General features: G+C 60.4%; 1 protein-coding gene across 1 annotated transcript; it reads left to right on the forward strand.

Annotated features, from left to right (window-relative positions):
* Nucleotides 1-5,922: 5,922 nt before the first annotated feature.
* Nucleotides 5,923-12,229, forward strand: LOC311213484 (uncharacterized protein C15orf39 homolog). Its single transcript, XM_084293523.1, has 3 exons — nucleotides 5,923-6,026; nucleotides 7,941-11,403; nucleotides 11,744-12,229. The coding sequence occupies exon 2, from the start codon at nucleotides 8,001-8,003 to the stop codon at nucleotides 10,680-10,682; it is 2,682 nt and encodes an 893-aa protein (XP_084149649.1). The 5' UTR covers nucleotides 5,923-6,026; nucleotides 7,941-8,000; the 3' UTR covers nucleotides 10,683-11,403; nucleotides 11,744-12,229.
* Nucleotides 12,230-18,705: the final 6,476 nt, after the last annotated feature.

Consider the following 18,705-nt stretch of genomic DNA (forward strand, 5'->3'; position numbering starts at 1 on the left):
GCCGACCAGGAAGCCTCCGAGATGCTGCTGCCCTTGGGTACGACGAGGGATGAAGGCTGTGGGGAATTTTCCCCTCTTGCTGCAGGCTGTTGGGGGAAAAAATATACATCGGGAAGCTTCCTGGCTGAGCACGGTAGAGTTTCATGTTGAGGCAAAACGAAACAATTGAAATCCCTCTTGCTTCATGTCGCGGGCTCAGCTTGAGCCATGGGATGGGGTCGGTCGGGGCTGGGGCTGGATCAGGCCGCCTTGGGGGGAATCGGAGGTGGCACGGCCACCGTCAGCCTTCATCACCACCATCATCATCACGGGGACACCCAGGGTGGGAATCGCCTCCTGGAGAGCTGCTGGAGATGGGCGAGGTGCTGCTTTTTGTGCTGCCGAGGAGCCTGGGGCTGGGAGTTACCCACGGCAGTGGCCGCTGGTGAGAGCTCTGGAAAACCCGGGGCCCGCCGCACCTTGCGCCGGGCTTCCCAAAGTGGAGCAAACCGAGCCCGGCCCATTAATTACCTGTTCGGGGACAAAGTTCGTGGGTTTGGGCTGCCCCCCTCCATGGAAAAAAACAAAAAACAAAAATGCAAATTAGGCAGCCTCGTTAGACGGCGGGACGTGTCTCTTGAGCCTTGCACATCCTTGGGCCCGATGCGCACCAGGCTCCTTACATCTCCTGGCACCTGCCTCCAAAAGCAAGGTTTTGGTGTGTGGTTTTTTGATTTTTTTTTCTTATTTTTATTCCTTCCTCCCTCGTAACCCTATTGATTTTTCCACCCGGCCCTGAGCCTGCATCCCTGTAGGTATGTGCTCGGGTTTTGCCAGCATCTGGTCCGCGGCCGACCCTGACCCAGTTGGCAGTGTGGTGCCCCGCGGGAGCCCTGTTTTCCCTTCGGTGGCTTCTGCCTTATCTCTCCAAGGCTTTTCACCTGGTTTTTACGTCAAAGGCACGCTTGGGAGCCGTGTTGCTGGCGTGCCCCAGCAGTTGCAGCCCAGAGCTGCCAGGGATGGAGCCCCCGCAGGCTTTGCTGCTTGCTGGGCGCTCGCCTACGAGGTGGGACATGGGTGGGTGAAGCCTCCCCATGGGGAACTCATTCCCTTTCCATAGTCACCAACCACAGCATTAAAAAAAAAAAAAAAGAAAGAAAAAAAGAAAAAAAAGCACTCCCCAAAAGCTGAGGTCCCCCAAAAGGGGAAAAGATCCCCCAAAAGGTGGAGAAGAAGCAGCGTGGTCACATCTATGGGATCCCACCACCACCAATTTTCTAGACATCCTTCCATTGGGTTTCCTGGTGGAGAAAACGGGCAGGCGAGACCCAAAGCCACCACCTCAGGGACAGGGGAATGGGGGAGAAGAGCTCCAACCCCAAAGCATCATGCCAGATGAGGTCCCACAGCTCAAATGTTGGGCCCAAATCTGAAACATTGTGTTGGGCACGACCAAGAACTTCACTTGTTTCTTTTTTTTTTTAATTTTTTTTCCTTCCAGGCACTGAAAATTGCTGCGTGGGCAGAAGGAGATTTGGAGGTGATTGATGGGTTTTCAGTGCCTGCCAAGCAGATGTGCTCTTTTTACGGGCATCAGACACCCGGGCTTGGCCTTTCTGGCTGGCAATGCCAGCTCCCGGGTCCGGGGAGCTCGCGCCCCGTGGAAGATGTTCCAGTTGGCTTTGCATGACCAAAGACTGCCCCATGGTCAGAGAAAGGGTTTTCCTGCCTCATCTTTTTGGGCTGAGGCGCATCTTCCACCATGGAGAGCCTTGAGGAATCCCTCCATGCCGCCCCACGCATGGGGGTGTAGAGCCATGGTGTTGGGGCTTTCCGCCCTGCCCCATTTCCCCAGGCTGTGGGGCCAGAAGATGGCTCAAGGCCGAGGCTGTGGCGTGTCCCCGAGTCTTGGGGACAGCTGTGGGTGTCACCAGGCTTGGCCCTGAGGGGTGCGGTGACCACACGCTGCTGGGGTGGGACCACAGGGGGGTTTCCAGCAGGGAACTCTGCCTTGTCTTGGCCCTGCCAGGGCAGAGCAGTAATTTTCCATCCGGCTTGGCGGCGTGGAAACACACCCAGGCACGGAAAAAGCCTGGAAGGGAAGAAAGAAGAAAAGGAGACACTTGGCCAAGGCAGCTTGGCGGGGTCCCAAGGCGAAGAACGGCTTCAGGTTCATCCCCTGTACACGGCCCAGGACCCCAAACCCTTTAACCCTGTGCTAATAACGTTCTGTTTATTGCCCCGGGTGGTTTGGTCTCCATCCCTGGAGGAACGTAACGCAAGGAGGGGGAAAGGCTTCTGTGCAAAGAGACAACGGGGGTGGGTAGGGGCGAGTCCTGGGAGGATAAATAGGGGGTGGCTGCTCCCTGCCTCTCCTTTTGCCAGATCTGGGGCCGTTGAACCAAGCTGGCAGCCAGCAGGCTGAAAGCGACCCAAAGGAGGTGCTGCTCCACGCCACTGGGAGGAGAAAATCCCAGGAGGGAAAGCCACCAAGGAGCAAGACCGGGGTGTCCCAGGCTGGGACCCCAGCCTGGACGGGACAGGTCCTGCTCCTGGCAAACTCCCCTGACATCTCCTCCTGGCTCCTTTGTGCAGCCCCCCAGGGACATCCCACCCAGGGGACTCCCCCGAGCCCCTGCACGGGGCCAGCCCCAGGCACTGGCTAGCTAAAACATGACCACCCTGGGGCCACACCCATCTCTATGGCTGGAAATAAGTCCCTTTATTACAATTTTCCCCCCTCATTTTGGCTCTTTTGTCCGGATCGGTTCCCTGGGGATGCTCTCCCTGATCTCACAGGTTACAGGTGGTGGAAGGACAAAGGCAGGAACAGCTGGGCAAGGAGGAGGAGACGGGGCAGGCAGGCCTGAGGTGGCCGTGCTCAGCCCCAGGAGCTGCTCCAGGGGCCGTATTCTGCCCCATGTCCTCTGAACCCCACGGAGAAATCAAGCCACCACTCACTTTGCCCCTTACCAGCCCATTGTCCCTTGCAGCAGGCAGCAGACATGGACAGAGGGGTGTCCACCCCTGGTGCTGGTGCTTGGTGTCACAGTGAGATTTTGGAGGAAAAGATGAGCAGGGGGACACGGGATCCGGGCCTCCAAACTTCTCATCACCACGGAAAAAAAAATAGTGAAGACAAAATTGAGCTCCTCATGGTCATGTTTGGCATCCCTCGGGCGTCTGTACCTGCTCTGTTGTTGCCGGGGGGATATCTCGTTATCTGCAGATAATTACCCAGAGATAATGATATCTGCATCCACAGTGAGGTCTTACTGGGTCTCGTCCTTCCTGGGGTGGCCGTGGGTAGTGGGAGTGTAAAGAGAGAAGCTCGGTGGTGCCTCGTCCAGAGGTGGCCACCACCAGCCGTGCCCCAAAGCGACCACCAGCTGCCCCATTGGACCCCTGGGACCTCGGAAACCTCTCCTGGCCCCAAAATAATGGGGCCCTGAGGAGTTCATTGAGGGCTTCGTGTCCTCAGGAGGCAGCGGCTCCGATTCTCTCCATCCCGCTTGCATGATGCAAGACCCGGCTCGCTCCATGGGGAACGGGCAAAGTGTGAATTAAGAGCAGCTGCACAGCTCTCTGGCTCCAATTAGCTCCATAATTAGGGCTTCATGGAGGACACGGCTACCTCCAGGGGTGTCTCCAGGGTGAGAGCTGCTAACAAGCCTGGAGGCCCTGGGATGGGGTTAAAGCCACCTCGTGGGTGGGAGCGGAGGGGTGGGACAGGAGGGATGGGGACATCCTTGTGTTGGTTCAGTTGGGTGCGGGGCAGAAATTGGAGAAATTGTCCCCAGATTTCCCTGGGCCCTTGAGGAACCAAGAGCCTATGAGCGTGTCGATATGTGAGGCTTCAGTCAGAAGCTGCCCCCAACACCAAGTGATGAAGGCTCCATCTGCAGAGCCACAGAGGACGTTGGTTTGGTTTTTTTTTTTAGGAGGGAGGATCCCTGTGTGCATAGCTGTGGGGCTGCAAAACCTCCTTGGGGAGGTGACTGGGCTGTCCCCACTGGTAGGGACAGAAAAGTTCAGGATCAGTCCCTGCTGGTCCCCCTGGGTGCCAACTTGTGCCACGATGCTGTAGTTTTTGGGGCATCCAAGGGACATCCCAGCTGCCTGTCACCCCAGGGCTTGCAGCCCTGCTCCTTGGTCCCTGGGGTCCCATCCTGGCCACAGCTGGGAGAAACGAGCCCAATCTGGAGCCAGCACGTTTCCTGAGTGCTGCCAGGGCCCGAAGGCAGCGAACCGCAGATAAAAGTTGCCCAAGAGATGAACCCAGAGATAGCTGCCGGCACTGCCGGGGCTGCGAAGCCTCAAAGAGACAACTTGAAAACCACACGCGGCCGAAATCGGGCTGGGGCAGGCAGATCTGCTCCTGGGCTGCTGGGGGGGGGGGCTGGCAGCGGCGCACCCATGGGTGCTCAGCCCCCATCACCCACCCCATGGCCGAGCGTCACTGGCAGTACCCGAGCTCAGCATCACCCCCCAAAGACCATTTCCCCCAAACTGCCCGTGTCCTCTTCTATATATTCAAATATATTTAAAGTTCCTATCTACTGTAAGCACGCCGCTTTGGTGCACCAGCAGCCCAAATTTCGGTTGGTGCTGCGCGTGAAAAGATGAATCACACAGGAAGCTCTAGAGAAGGAAATATGTAGCAAAAAAAAGAGAGAGGAAAAAAAAAAAAAAAAAAGCAAACCAAGAAACACAAAACCAGAAAAACCAACCCAAACCACAAGGCAGGTATGTGCTTAGGGAATGGGTAGAGAAAAATAAATAAATAATAGTAAAATAAATGCTGCAGGGGAAATGGAAGACCCTGAGGCATGTTGAGAGGGGAGTTATATGGCAAAATAATGTGTTTTAGAATTAATTTTTAACCAAACGCCCCCTGGAAATGAGTGGAGGCTGCCCTGAGAGCCTCTTGCCACACGTCCCAGCATTGACATGTCTTTTTAGCAGGAAAACGGTATTACAGAAATTACGGGGTAAAACCAATTGACCTAGCAGACCAAAAACTATGAAGTCTGGGGGCGATAAAGGAAGATTTGGGGGAGATTTGCTTTTCAGAGTTCAGCAGGTAGGTGTAGAAATACTGGACACCCATCCCTTAAAATAAATTGGTCCAGAGCAAGTTTCCTTAAATTCTTAGAGTTTTGAGGCTTGGATGATGCCAAGGGGAGGGTACTGGCGAGGAAGAGGAGGAGGAAGAGTGGCACAAAGGTGCAAAGGGTTATCTGTCACATGAAGAAGGTGAGCTGCCGTCCTGCCCTAGATGGGAAAAATTAATGCCAACCATTTCTTTTTGGCCATAAATCCAAATAAAAAGGTCTGCTAAGGGTTTCCTAAGACTTGGCTCCCTTCCACCGCTGCCTCCCCGGAGCTGCTGCAAATTAAACAAGCCGTCAGGGTGAAATAATGGTCAGGAGCCCACCAATTTGGGCACCTGGCTTTGCTCCACGAGGTCCTCCATCACCGAGACTTGCCGCCGGGCACCGTTCTGCACCTGCTGCTGGACCGAGGCCCCAGACCCCCAATTTTAGAGGCTGGGGAAGGCTGCCGAGCCCCTGCTAGTGCCTCGCCAAGGGGCTGTGCGTGCCTCCCTTCCTCTCCCAGCACCGGTGTCGCTGGGTTTCAGTGGTCCTGGGGGTTCGGCATCGCTCGGGGGCTGTTTGGGGCAGGGAGGCTGCGGGTGAGGGCTGCGAGTGGAGGCTCGGCGGCCTCCTCCCATCCCTCCCCGTGAAACTGGGGGACTGGGGGTGGTGGTGGTGGTGGTGGCAGAGCCCCGACGAGCTCAGTGCACGTGTGGGGGAGGCCGGCCCGGCCTCATCCCCTCCTCCGGCCGGCCCCCGCGAGCACCCAGCCTCCTCCTCCTCCTCCTCCTCCTCCTCCTCCTCCTCCTCCTCCTCGCCCTCCTCCTCCCACTTCCTCCGCACAATGCAAGCAGCCGCCCGAGCGGGGCAGAAGCAGCCGCCGGCCCCCCCCCGCCGCCGACCCCCCCGGCCCGGCTCCGTAAGATGCTCCCGGGGAGGCAGCGCCGCGAGGTGAGTGCGGGGAGCCTCAGCCTCCTCCTGCCCGGCCTCCAGCCGGCCGCGGGGCTCGCTCCCGGCTCCCCTTCGGTGGCAGCTTTTGGGGGGAGCGAGGCAAAAATAGGCCGGAGCGGCCCCCCCCGCGCCCCCTTTTGGAGAGGGTTTCCGCGCCCCGCCGCGGGTCGGGCGCGCCGGTGCTGGGCTGCAGCTTCGGTTTCGGGTTTTTCCCCATTTATGGCCGGTTTTAGAGCATGTGGTTCCTGCACCCTGCGCGGCGGCTGCTGCTGCTGCTGCAGCTTTCTTCAAATCCGCCCCCCCGCTCCGTGAAACATCGCTGGGGTGCTTTGGGGAGCGGTGACCCCGCAGCGGGGCCGCGCCGCACACGTGCCCGCAGGTGCGCGCGCGAGCTTGGGGACCGGCTCCCCAAAAATCTGGGCGCCGGTGACAAATCCCAACGGGTTCCTCCCAGCCGGGGGAAGCTCGGGAGCCACGGACTCCTCTGGGGACACGCTGGGAGCAGGCGTGCGTGGCCTCCCGGCCGCTCCCCCAAACGCCCTGGCCGCCGATCGCATCCGGAGCTGGTGGAGACGTCGGGAAGGTGACCTCCTCCTCCTCCTCCTCGGCGGGGACACGAGGTCCCAGAGCCGCTATCGCAGCCGGACGGAAGCTCACGGGAAGCCCCTCTGCCAGCAGCCAGCACCGCCAGGCGTCACCTCCGCCACCCGCGAGGGGACGTGGGGACACGGGGACGGAGCACGTGGCAGCAGAGCCCCAAAGCAGTGCCGGGGGACTCGAGGCTGCCTTGGCGCTACCTGGGTCCTCCCCAGGGGAGGCTGCTCCCGGGCCTCACGTAGGGGGAGGCAGAAAGGAGCCTCTGTGTTTATATCCCTTAAATCCACGGTGTTTTGCCTGCCTGAACACCTGGATGAGGTTGGATTTTGGGAGCGGTGCTGGGGGTCTGTCCCCGTGCTCCAGCTGGGAGCGGGGGCGTCCCCCTGTTGTGGGGTCGGTTACACAATGGGTGTCTGTAGATGGGCATGTTTCGGGGAAAGGGGAAAACGAAGCGTGGGAACACCATAAATTGTGAAATTCCTGCTTCCTCCTGAGCCCGGTGTCCACCCCAAGCACCGTCCCGACCGCCAGCCCTGTCGCTGTGCGTGGAGGGGGCATCTCCAGCTCCGTGTCCTCCCCGTGGGGCGCGTGGGCAGCCGCCCGCCTGGCCGCTTCCTGCTACCTTTTTGTGTTTCTCCTCCCGAAAACCTCCCACCCCAAATGTCCCGTGGTGACCGAGGGATGTCAGCGGGGAAACGCGTTTCCTCCCCGCCGCGTGCAGAGCGGGGACAGACCCTTGTAGCAGAGCAAAACCGCCGCGCTCGGCGCCCTTTATCTACCCCAGCAAGCTCGCCCAGCTATCTGAGCCATTTCCCCTTTTGTGGACGAGGCTTTTATCTTATCTCCACGCTCTCTTCCTCCGTTTCCTTCTCTGTTTCTCTGCTAACTCTGGCCACAGAAAGAGAAAATAAACAGGGGGTGGAGAAGGGGCACCAGACCCCACCGCTGTTCGTCCCTCCGGGGGGTTTTAGGGATGTTGAGTGAGGCTGGGGATGCGTGGGGTGGCGTGGGGGATGCTCACAGGACTCGGGAGGTGCTGGGGGTGCCCAGCGGTGCTCTGGGGGGCAGGAAGGGATGCTGGAGGGGTCTCGGGGGGTGCTGGAGGTGTCTCAGGGGGTGCTGGTGGTGCTGGGGTGAGGATGAGGAAGGCCGGGCGGTGCTGTGACGGTCTGCCAGCTCCACCTGCTGGCACGCGCTGCCTGCTGCTGCGGGGCCCACCCCGGCCCAGGAGAGACCACGGGGGTCCCTTGGGGTCCTGGTAACTCGGGGGAAAGACGAGGTGGCCGTGGGTGACCCGTGCTCTCTCTGCCCCTGCAGGAAGGCCAGCTGACCTCGCCCACCGCACGCCCCAGTCCTGCTGCCGGCCGTGACGTATAGATGGCCGCGAAACGTCCCCCGGAGCCTCTGGACGCCGTCGTCTTCAACAAGCTGCCTCGGGTGGATGCCGAGCCCGGCCCGGGCTTCCCCCCTGTGCTCTGCAAACCCAGCCCCGTGCCCACGGCTGGCTCCGAACACCACCTCAGCTACAAGGGCTCCTACTTCTCCTGCCCGCGCGCCGAGGGCCCGCTCCTGCACTGCCTCCTCCACCGGCCCCGCAGCCCCCCGCCGGGCAGGCTGGGTGCTGAGCAGGGCACGGACGCCTTGGTGTGGGACCTGCTGATGGCGCGGGACAAGTGGCCCAGCCACCAGGGCCACCCCTTCCCGCTGAAGAAGCCAGTGGCCGTCCCCAAGCCGGTGTACGCGGCCCCACTGTGCTTCACGCCGTTGGGCTCCGGAGGGGGGGACAGCACCCTGCAGAGGGCACCGGGGGCTGCGTCCCCCCACGGTGAGCCCTCCCGCAGGGGTCCCCACCCCGAGCCCAGCCTCCTGCCGCTGCCCCCGGCCTCCCCCGTTGCCTTCTCCCCCTATTACGCTGCCTTTGAGAAATACCGAGGCCCCCCCACCACGCACGACCTGGCCAAGGCCCCCGAGCTCCCCAGCCGGATCCAGGACCCCTGGCCAAAGCTCCGTGCCCCCGCTGGCAGCCCGGTGCACCGGGAGCATCCCCCGGCGTGCTACCCGCAGCCTCCCTACCCGCAGCCTCCCTTCCCGCAGCCTCCCTACCCGCAGCCCCCACGTGCAGAGCAGCCTCCGGGCTCCCTCTCCTCCTACAAAGCCCTCGGCTTCGCGCCCAGCGGGGAGCCTGCCCCTTTTCCCGGTGCTTACCTCAAACCCCAAACCCCCAGGACCTACTTCCCTGGCCCCTTGGATGCCTTCGTGCCGAGGCCGGCCGGGCCCGGCGCTCTGCCCTCACCAAAGGCAGCGGGGCTGCCGAGGGCTGCCGAGCCCCTGCTGCCCACCGGGTTCCTGCATCCGAGCCCCAGTTTCGCCTTCAGCCCCATGGAGGCGGCTTTGTTCGGTGTCACGGAGCACCATGGGGCCGGGCGAGCAGTGGAGCCCCATGGAGGGAGGCCGGCGGCAAGGCCTGGCAGCGCCTTCCACCCCGTCCGCGCCCCGCAGAAGATGCCTGAGGGACTCGCGGGGACATTCCCCAAGGGAGACGCCGGCTACGGGATGGATGTGGTGGCCAAAAGCAGCCCCATTACCTCCCAGCACCACCCGGGCACTGGGGACGCTTGTAGGGTCGGGGACACTTGTAGGGTCCGGGATGCTTGTAGGGCTGGGGACGCAACCCAGGAGCCTTCTGGGGCTGCCTGTCCCCGGGAGAGGCTGAGGGACCTCAAAAGCGGGGAGATGTCCGGGGAGATGTCCCCCGCCTCACCACCGATGCCGGTGATCAACAACGTCTTCAGCCTGGCGCCTTACCGGGAGTACCTGGAGGGGACCGAGGCCTCCACTGACGTCCCCGTCCCCAAGGAGCACACCCAGGGGGACACCTCGCCCCAAAATGCAGCTGGCATTTGGGACTCTGGTGCCGTCAAGGTGTCGGTGACGCCCAGCGAAGGGGAGAGTGCTGACCAAAAGGTGCCCCCCGAGGGGCCCAAGGCAAAGGCCGTGTCCCCAGAGCCGCCGGCCAAAAGCCACGAGGGGCTCCAGGGTGGTGAGGTGGCGCTGGACCTGAGCTTGAAGAAGAGCCTGGTGACAACGGGGGACACCCACCCGGACACCAGGCAGCCCCAGGAGGACAAAGAGGGGCCGCTGGGGAAGGTGGAGGAGGTGGGGGAGGACACCAAGCCCCCGGTGCCACCCCAGCTGGTGGAGGCCGTCTCTGGGGACAGGAGCCACTTCCAGAGCTCGGCCGCCTTCATGTCCAAGAAATACAAGATCCTCAGGTCCTGGGGGCCGCCCCGTGCCCCCCAGCCCAGCCCCGTGCCTCGCAGCCCCCCTGGCTCCCCACCACCCAGCACCTCGGCCCCGCAGGGGACCTGCCACCGCCGCCTGACGCTGACGGACATGCTCGTGCCCCAAGCTCCCCCTGTGCTGGGGGAGGACGGAGCCCCCCTGCCCGTCTGCTGTGACGCCCCGGCCCGGCAGGGCTTGGGCAACCCGTGCTTTGCTGCCCTGCACGCCGCCCTCTGCGATGTCCTCGCCTGCTCGGTGGCCGGGTCCTCCCCGGAGCTGCTGCAGGAGTGGCTGAGGAGGACGGAGCCGGAGGAGGCGCTGGCGGAGATGCCCAGGTCTCCCCCAAAACCCAAGAATGGGGTCAGGCTCCCCGAGCCCCCCAAACCCCCCAGGGGCAAGGAGATCTGGCTGGCTTTCCAGGACGTGGCCGCGCTGCTCAGCAAGCTGCTGTCCCAGCTGGAGACCTTCATGTTCACTCGCAAGTGCCCCTTTCCCCACGTGGTGCGGGCGGGTGCCATCTTCATCCCCATCCACGTGGTGAAGGAGAAGCTCTTCCCCAAGCTGCCCGGCGCCTCCGTTGACCAAGTGCTGCAGGAGCACAAGGTGGAGCTGCGTCCCACCACGCTCTCGGAGGAGAAGCTGCTGAGGGACCTGGAGCTCAAGAGCTGCACCTCGCGCATGCTGAAGCTCCTGGCTCTCAAGCAGCTCCCCGACATCTACCCGGACCTGCTGAACCTCCTGTGGCACCACTCCATCAGGCAGCAGCTCGGTAGGTAGCTTGGTGGCACCCCAAGCTCTTCCCTAAGGGGCTCGTGGAAGGATGTCCCACCAAAAACCAAGGATGCACCACTGAAAAGTAAGGATGTCCCATCAAAAATCAAGGACGTCCCACCAAAACTCAAAATGTCCTGCCAAAAACTAAGGATGCCCCACCGAAACACAAGGATGTCCCACCAAAAATTAAGGACGTCCCACCAAAACCAAGGCTATTCCACCAAAACCAAGGATGTGCCACCAAAAACTAAGGACACCCCACCAAAAACTAAGGATGTTCCAACAAAACCAAGGATGTCCCACCAAAAAATACAAGGATGTCCCAACAAAAAATAAGGATATCGCACCAAAAATCAAGGATGTCCCACCAAAATCCAAGGATATTCCACCAAAAAGCCCCCCAAAAACCCCAAGAGCATCCTGCACAGGGACTGGGTGGTGACACATGCCCACCACCACCTTCCTTCTCCCAGCCCCTTCCCCACTGCTCCTCGTTGGCTCTCCGAGCGCTCGGCCACCCGGCTTCCCAAAATCTGCCTCCACGTGGCATGGACCATGCAGAGATGAGGAACCCCAAGGCTTCTCCCGAGGAAGCTGAGCTCCTTCCAGGTGTCTCTGGATGGGGACAATCCCACCACCACCCCTCGTGTCCTCGTGCTGCAGCTGGAGGCCGGCACCGAGAGCCTTGTGTCGTACGGGGTGGAGGCCGGAGGCTGGCCAGTAGGTGAGTCTTTTGTGGGTATTTGTAGGGATTTGTCATCTTTGGGGGCATTTGTGGGGGTTTTTCATGCTCAGGGTGGACCAGGAGGACCACGAGAGGGGCTGCTTGAGGGGGTTGGGATGGTGGGGACCCCGCTGTCCCCCATGACCTGAGGGAGAGACTGAAGGCATCGGTAGGGCTAGGGGAAATGCAATTTTTCTTGATTTTGTAAAAATTACAGGGGAATTGCCTTCGCGAGGAGGCACCTTCATGTTATAACTCCTAAAAATATATATATAATAATAGTAATTTGTATTATAACTTCTAAAAAAAATAGTAATTTATATTTGTCTTTTTATTTCAGAATTCGGCTTCACCCACTGACCGCGCTGGACCAAGGTGCAGGGATCCAAGCTGTCGGAGTGTGAGCTTCAGCCCCGGATGGATGGAGAGAAGCTGCGAGGAAGATTTGGGAGACTTTTAATGCCAAAAACACTCCCAAAAATGCTGGGGGCATCCCAGGGACCCCCCGATCCCCCGGACACGCAGCCAGCCTTATGCCCAGCCCCAGGGCCTTACAACCTCCGTGCTCAGGTGTTTCCAGCAGGGGAAGAACAAGTTAAAATGAGGATTATCGTTTATTAATTATTATTATTTTTTCACTACAGGAATATTTATTTTAAACTAAGAAAATGGGGAAAAAATGGGGAAAAAAACAAACAAACAAACCACAAAACCCATGACTTTTACTTAGCCAAATAGGGCAATGTGGAAAGCAGCGTTTGCTGACAAGCCAGCAGTTTGGTTTTAGGGATCAAGGAATCTCTGCTCTATTTAAGGTTTTGTAAGACTTCCCGGAGGTGCCTCACCTCATTAAAGGGCTCGGCTCGTTTTCCAACACTGCGATCCCGTCTCTGCTTGGTGGCTGGGATGGGGAGGACCCAAATGATCTCCCAGGCAGCCCAAACCCCATTGTTTGTTTCTTGTAGGATCAGTCCCCACAGCCCCTCTGCTGTGCCAAGGGCTTAATGAGGAGCTGGGGGGCACCTGTGCTAATTGGGACCAGCTGGAGCTGAGCTGGGACATGAGATAAAAGCTCAGGGCCCGGGGGAGGGCTTGGTGCTTCCTCCTCCTGGTGGGTGCTGTGAGGTAGGATTTGGGTTTGTGGACCCTCTTCTGAGGGGCTGCTTGGGAGTTTTGGGGGTGTTTTGGGTCTTGCTGTGGGGGTTTTAGGGGTGTTTGGGGTGAGGAGGGAGGCTGGAGAAGTAATAGTGGGTGAAGCTGTGTGAGAGGGGCTTTGGTAAGGGGCTGACCCTGATTTGGGGTCTGCCCTGGGGACAATTTGGGGTGTCCCCTAAGGTTCCTTTTGCACCCCTTACAGCCACGCCGTCCCCATGGGCTCTCCCCGGTGGAGCTGTGGGGTGGCCCCACCACGTCCTGCAGGTGACACGTCCCCGATGCCCTGCAGCAAGGGGAACGTGGCCCCAGCCCCGTGTCCTGCTGCTGCTGGTGGTGGGCTGCGGTGCAGGGCTGTCCTGCTGCTGGCCGTCTGTCTGTCCATCACCGTCCTGCCCCATGGCCTGGACTCCCTGGTGGCCCCTTCCCCTGGCCGCTTGTCCCAGAGGGGACACGGGGACCCACGCAGCCACCCCACCATGGAGCCACCTGCATCTGAGGGCACCTTGGGCTGCTTCTGTGGTGAAGAAAACTCCAGTCATGGCATGGGAGCTGCAGGACTGGCCCTGGGGACACCGACTGGAGCTGTGATGCTGGGGGACAGCAGTGTGACCGCATCCAGAGGCTTCTCCGATGTCCAGCGTGGAGCTCCTGGAGCCCCAGTGAGGAGTCCTGGAGGGCAGGAGCGAGCCGTGAGCCCTGTCCCCTGCCACCCTATAGGTGGTGTGGGTGAGGACCCTGCTGCTGCTCACCTGCAGCCCCCTGTGGGGCCATCCCCAGCCCTGCCATCGGAGGGGACATCCACTGCTCTGCTTTCTGTCCCTGCTGTCACACCAGTGGTGCTCTGGTCCCTGGGCACTGCCTCGGCATCTCCCAGTGCCACGTCCCGTGGTGTCAGCCACCCGCAGGTGCTGGTCCCTTCGGATGGGTTTGGGGGACCTGCTGTCCCCTCTGAGGAACAAATTGATCCCTCCCCACTGCCCACCCACCCCACTCTGCCACCACCCTCCGAAGCCCCTCCTGTCCCCACATGGACGTGGGTCCCCAGCTCCTCAGGTCCCGCTGAGGCTGGGGTCAGCTCGACAGCCCCTGGTGCCACCGAAGCCCCCGATGAGGATGGAGCAGCTACGGGGGACTTCTGGCCTCCAGACCCCACTCTGAGCTCTGCGCCACCTCCCAGCTCCAGCCCCCTTGCTCCCAGGCACCCCCCCAGCACCACCAGCTCTCCATCCCCATCCCACCCACCGGCTTCCCCTGCCTCGAGCTCGCAGACCCCAGCAGCACCAGCAGTCACACCTGATGCTCCTCCTGCATCCAGTCCTTCTGTCACCTCCTGGCACCCCTCTGATGTCCCCACGGCCACCAGCTGGGTGGCAGCAGGAGGAACCCTCCCTGCAGAAGCCGCATTGAGGAGCGCTCCTGGCTCAGTGCAGCCCCCCGTGCACAGCCTGCCCCTGAGCTTCAGGCTCCTGGGCATCGCCTACACCGAGGCTCTGAGCCGCAGGGCCTCAGGGAGCTACAGGCAGCTGGAGGACGAAGTGAGGCTGATGGTGAGTGCCAGCAGAGCCCCCCGGGGGGGTCTTTGGGCGGGGAGCCCTGGGTATGCTGGTTGTGGCGTGCGGGAGCTCCCCATCCCCGCGTGTTTCTCTTCCAGCTGGGCCAGGCGCTGTCCTCCTACGAGACCTTCTTCCAGGCCAACATCCTCGAGTTCAGGTGGGTGCAAAGTGCCCGTGTGGGGCTGCCCCAGGGGGAGCAGAGCCCCCCGGGCGTGCTGCTGGCCCCCAGTTGTGGGTCAGCCCCAGCGGCTCCTCTCCTGCCCCCAGGAACGGCTCGGTGCTGGTGCACGGGGAGGTTTTGTTCCGGGGGGATGCCCCCAGCAGCTCCCACCTCATCCGCACGCTGCTCACGGAGGCGAGCAGAGCAGGGGATGCCTTCAGCTGGTGGCTGGAGCCCCGCTCTGTCAGGTCTGGAGGTAAGCCAGGAGGGTCTGCAGCAGGGCAGCCACCCCCAAACTTCCCCCTGTGCACTGACCCAAGCCCAAACCTCCTCGGTTTAGCCCTTGTGTAACCTCCCTGCTCCTGATCCACGCAAAACCGTGTGGTGCTACAGGTGCTGGAGACCCCCATGGCCCAGTGCTGGTGCCAAAACTCTGGGTTTCCCCTCCTTGAGCTGCCTTGGGTGCAGCCTGAGCCCTTCCACCACGGACAGGAGAGCTCCTGCCCTTCACTGACTGCCTCTGCCCCCCAGCGTGGGCTCAGGGCTGGGCACACAGCTGGGGGAACAGGCACAGACAGAGGTTTTCTCACCCCTTCCAGGCTTCAGCTTGGAGAACCTGGACCCGGAGAAGCTGCCCATCTCTCTCACTGCCCTCCAGCTCCGCCAGGATGGGGCAGAGCCCCTGGTGAGCAAGGTATGGTGAGCCTTGGGGGCGTTGGGGCTGGTGCCCTGGGGGGGATGCAGTGGGGCCAAGAGGAGGGGGAACATCGAGGGAGCTGCTCCTGGTCCCTTGGGGTCTGAGGGTGAGCTGCTGGTGAGGGATGAGCTCCTGCTTCCTCCTCTTGCAGGTAATTCAGGCTCTCAGTGCCCTCTACCCTGTGAGGAACTTCACCGTCAGCCACCTCAGGTACGGGCAGCCCCTCTCCAAATCTCCCTGCTGAGCCCCATTTTCATGGCTCTGAAGCCATGAGCTGCTGGGGGCTGCCAGCAGGAGGATGCTCCTGCCTTGCTTAGAGCCCTTCTCCCTCCTCAGACCCCTCGGGGGGGACCTGGAGGTCACCGGGGACCTCTACCTGGACACTGCTGTCCACGCCGACATCGCGGCGGTGCTACAAGCCCTGAGGGTGCTGGCCAGCAGCTCCGTGGATCTCAGCTCCCTCTCGGTGCAGGGTAAGGGTGGTCCCTGTGGGTTATGGGGCTTGTGGCCGTGTCCGCAAACCAAAATCTGTGTCCTGTCCCCACAGGAGCCAGGCTGCCCCTGCAGGTGTACCCCATCTCCTTCCTCATCACCAACAGGCGCTTCAGTGAGCGCCTCCTGGACCCGCTCGCTGAGGAGCACCGGGGGCTCGCCAGAGACCTGGGAGAAGTGGTAGGAACAGCTGGGGGAAGGGGTTGGGGGTCTTCTAGGGGCTGAGGACCCTGGAGGGATAGGGTCTGTGTTGGGGTGCCCACAGCAGCCCCCTGGGACTCTGTTGGGTGATGGCTCTGAGGCTGTGCTGGTGGAGGTCTCCTCCCCAGGGTGGTGGAAATAAAAACCCCTGGGCACTGCTGAGCAAATCCTCTCTTCCAGGTGGCGAGAGCCCTACAGGGGCACAGCAGCTTCCTGCAGGCGGTGATAAGAGGATTTCTGTGAGTGGGAGTGTGGGGCTGCCTGGGTGGGGGGGTATGGGTCTGGGGGGGGTCTCAAACATCATCCCTGGGCTCTGAGCATTTGAGCCCAGAAGGGTTTGTGTCAGGGGGTGGCATCTTAAGTCCTTGGGACTAAAGGGATGTCTCCGGGGGCTGGGAAGGAAATCCCAACACCTCCTCATGGGGCCCTGCTGGGACAGGCTGGTGCAGGAGCTCTCCCCAACCTTCCCCCCAGGCCTGGCTCCCTGCTGTGCCATGGGGACGTGCTCTTCCAGCCCCCTGCTCCCACCAGCCTGGAGGTCCTGGAGGCGCTTGCTCTTGCCGTGGGGCCAGACGAAGCCTTGGCTGGCTCTGCCTTCCACGTGGACCCCTATTCCATCGCTGTCGGAGGTAAGCTCCCTTTGGGGTGGGAGCTGGGGGGCTCCATTGCCTCCAGGAGGGCGCTGACTGCTGGCTCTGCTCCAGAGGACACCCTGGAGCCCCCTCCTGCTCCTGGCTTTCCTGAGTCTGTGGTGGCCATCATGGTTGTGTGCGTCCTCGTCATCGTTACCGTGCCCATCATCTTGCTGGTGGTAAGGGTGCTGTCTGTCCGTCCATCTGTCCCCTCGGTGGGGTCATGGAGCTCAGGTGGCAGCTCGGAGGGTGGTGGGCATGAGGGCTGCGGTGCTTCACCTGGATAAAAGAGGGACTGGGGAGGGGTCCGGAGGTGTCACGGCTGTCTCAGCCCTGCACAAGGGTCGGGGTGCTCCAAAATCCCCCCAAAAATCCTGGGGGGGGGAGGGGAATCCTGGTGGGGGGAAGGCTGCAGTGTGAGCAGGGCCCAGCTGCAGCCTGGTGCTCCCCTCCCCAGGTCCTGAGGACCAAGAGGGGCAGCTGGAGCGATGTGGCCGTCCTGTGGGACAGGAGAGACCCTGAAGTGGGGACGCAGACCCTGGAGATGGAGAACCAAGGGTTCTGGGTGGCCTCTGAGCAGGTGAGTGGCCTTTATGGGGGGGTGGTGGTCCCTGGGGGTGGTTTCTGGTGGGAGCTGGAGGCAGGTAGCTGCGGGGGCTCTGAAGTCACTTTGGGGTCTTGGTGGCTGGACTGGAGATGCTCCTGTGTGATGCCAGGATCTGGAGGGGCTCTGAGCCCCCCTTGGGGCTGGAGGAAGGGGAGGGGGTCCCTGCTACAGGTCCTGGAGGGGGACACAGCCACCTCTTGCCCTCAGGACACAGAGGAGGCTTCTGCATGCTGGCAGACGGACTCAGCATCATGAGGGAAGGAGCTGCTGGGCTGAACGAGGCGAGGAGGGATGCTGCAGCACTGTCCCCGCTCCCCCTTCCCTGCGGGATGCCAGCTGCCCCCTGAGAAGGACGCAGGCTCTGGTATAACTTTTTGTACAAAATAAGCTTTAATAAACTGTTTGTAGAACCCCACACCTGCCTCTCCTCTCTTTCTGCCTTTCCTGGGTGGGATTCGGGGTTTGTGGGGCTTGCCCTTCACCCAGCCTTAAGAGCTAAGTAGGGCTTGGGAAGCCCAAACCATGACCCCAAACCTCCAGAGCTCAGCAATCATTGCCTCTGCTGCTGCTACCCCTGGGGACTTGAGGGGCCAAGACTAAGCAAGAGCAACTCTGAAATATTTTCATATTTAACTTCTCTCTAACCTGTGCTGTTTTTCCCTTTTTTCATAGAAGCTGAGGCTGAGCTTTAGCTGGAATAAAGGGAGGGATGCCCCAGGGCCCGTAGGTCTCCTGTTTAGCACTAGAGCTGGGTTGTTAGACCCTTTCCCTCTTTTTTTAGGGGGGTCTCTGGCACCACCACACTCCCAGTAGGATAAAAACCATAAAAATGTGGAAGTGTTCTCCTGAAATTTGGTCTGTCTGATCCCCAGAAAGTAGGGCTGTGTGGGCATCTCATTTATTAATGTTATTAGTGATTTTTCACCACCTTTAAAAACTAAAACTCAACCCCCCCCCAGGGTGCCAAAGTGTTCTTTCCTGTTCAACTCTTTATTCAGTGCTTGTGCACAGCTAAAGCAGCTCCTAATTAATTAACCAGGCAATACTTATGTATACAGCTGTGGTGATTACCATTGATACCCAAGTTATAGCAGCGATGGGTTTATGGCCTTGTCAGAACCTGCTCACAGCAGCTGGTTGGAGGCTGAGCCTCTCTCCTGGTGCCCAGATAGAGAGCTGGAGCTGAAACGCAGGCCACAAGCTGAAAATGAAGATCTGGAGGGAGGAAACGGGGCACAGGCTTATATATTTGTACAATGGCACAAGATGAAATCACAGGTCACAAACAGAATAAAGACCCAAGGTGGAAACACCAGGCATAAGCTAAAGCATGAACTGAAAACAGCAGCCTGGTGGTGAAATGCAGTGCATAAGGAACAAAATTCCCATTTAAATAAGTATCAGACACTATTTATACACTGGCCTGAGCTGAAGACACAGGTGATGCACTGAGAATAGAGATCCAGGGGTGGAACACAGGGATAGGAGCTGAAAACAGCATGCTGGTGGTGAAACACAAGGCAAAACAGCATCAGGTGGCTGGAGCTGGGAGAAGCCTGAGCATCTCCTACCTGCTTACCTCTGGAGCAGACCCCTGGGACCTGGAGCTGGCAGCAGGGCATGAGCTGCAAACAAAGACCCAGGGTAAAACACGGGGCTTAAGCCAAAATGGTCATGGTGGTAGTGAAACCCAGCCAAAACTAGTTATGGAGCAGTGTATGCATGCTAGCACAAGGTGAAAACAAATGCCATGAGCTGAAAATACAGAGCTGGAGGTGGAACCTAGGGCATGGTGGGCAAAACCA

Source organism: Netta rufina (assembly GCF_964035555.1).
Source record: "Netta rufina genome assembly, chromosome: 11".
NCBI classification, from domain to species: domain Eukaryota; kingdom Metazoa; phylum Chordata; class Aves; order Anseriformes; family Anatidae; genus Netta; species Netta rufina.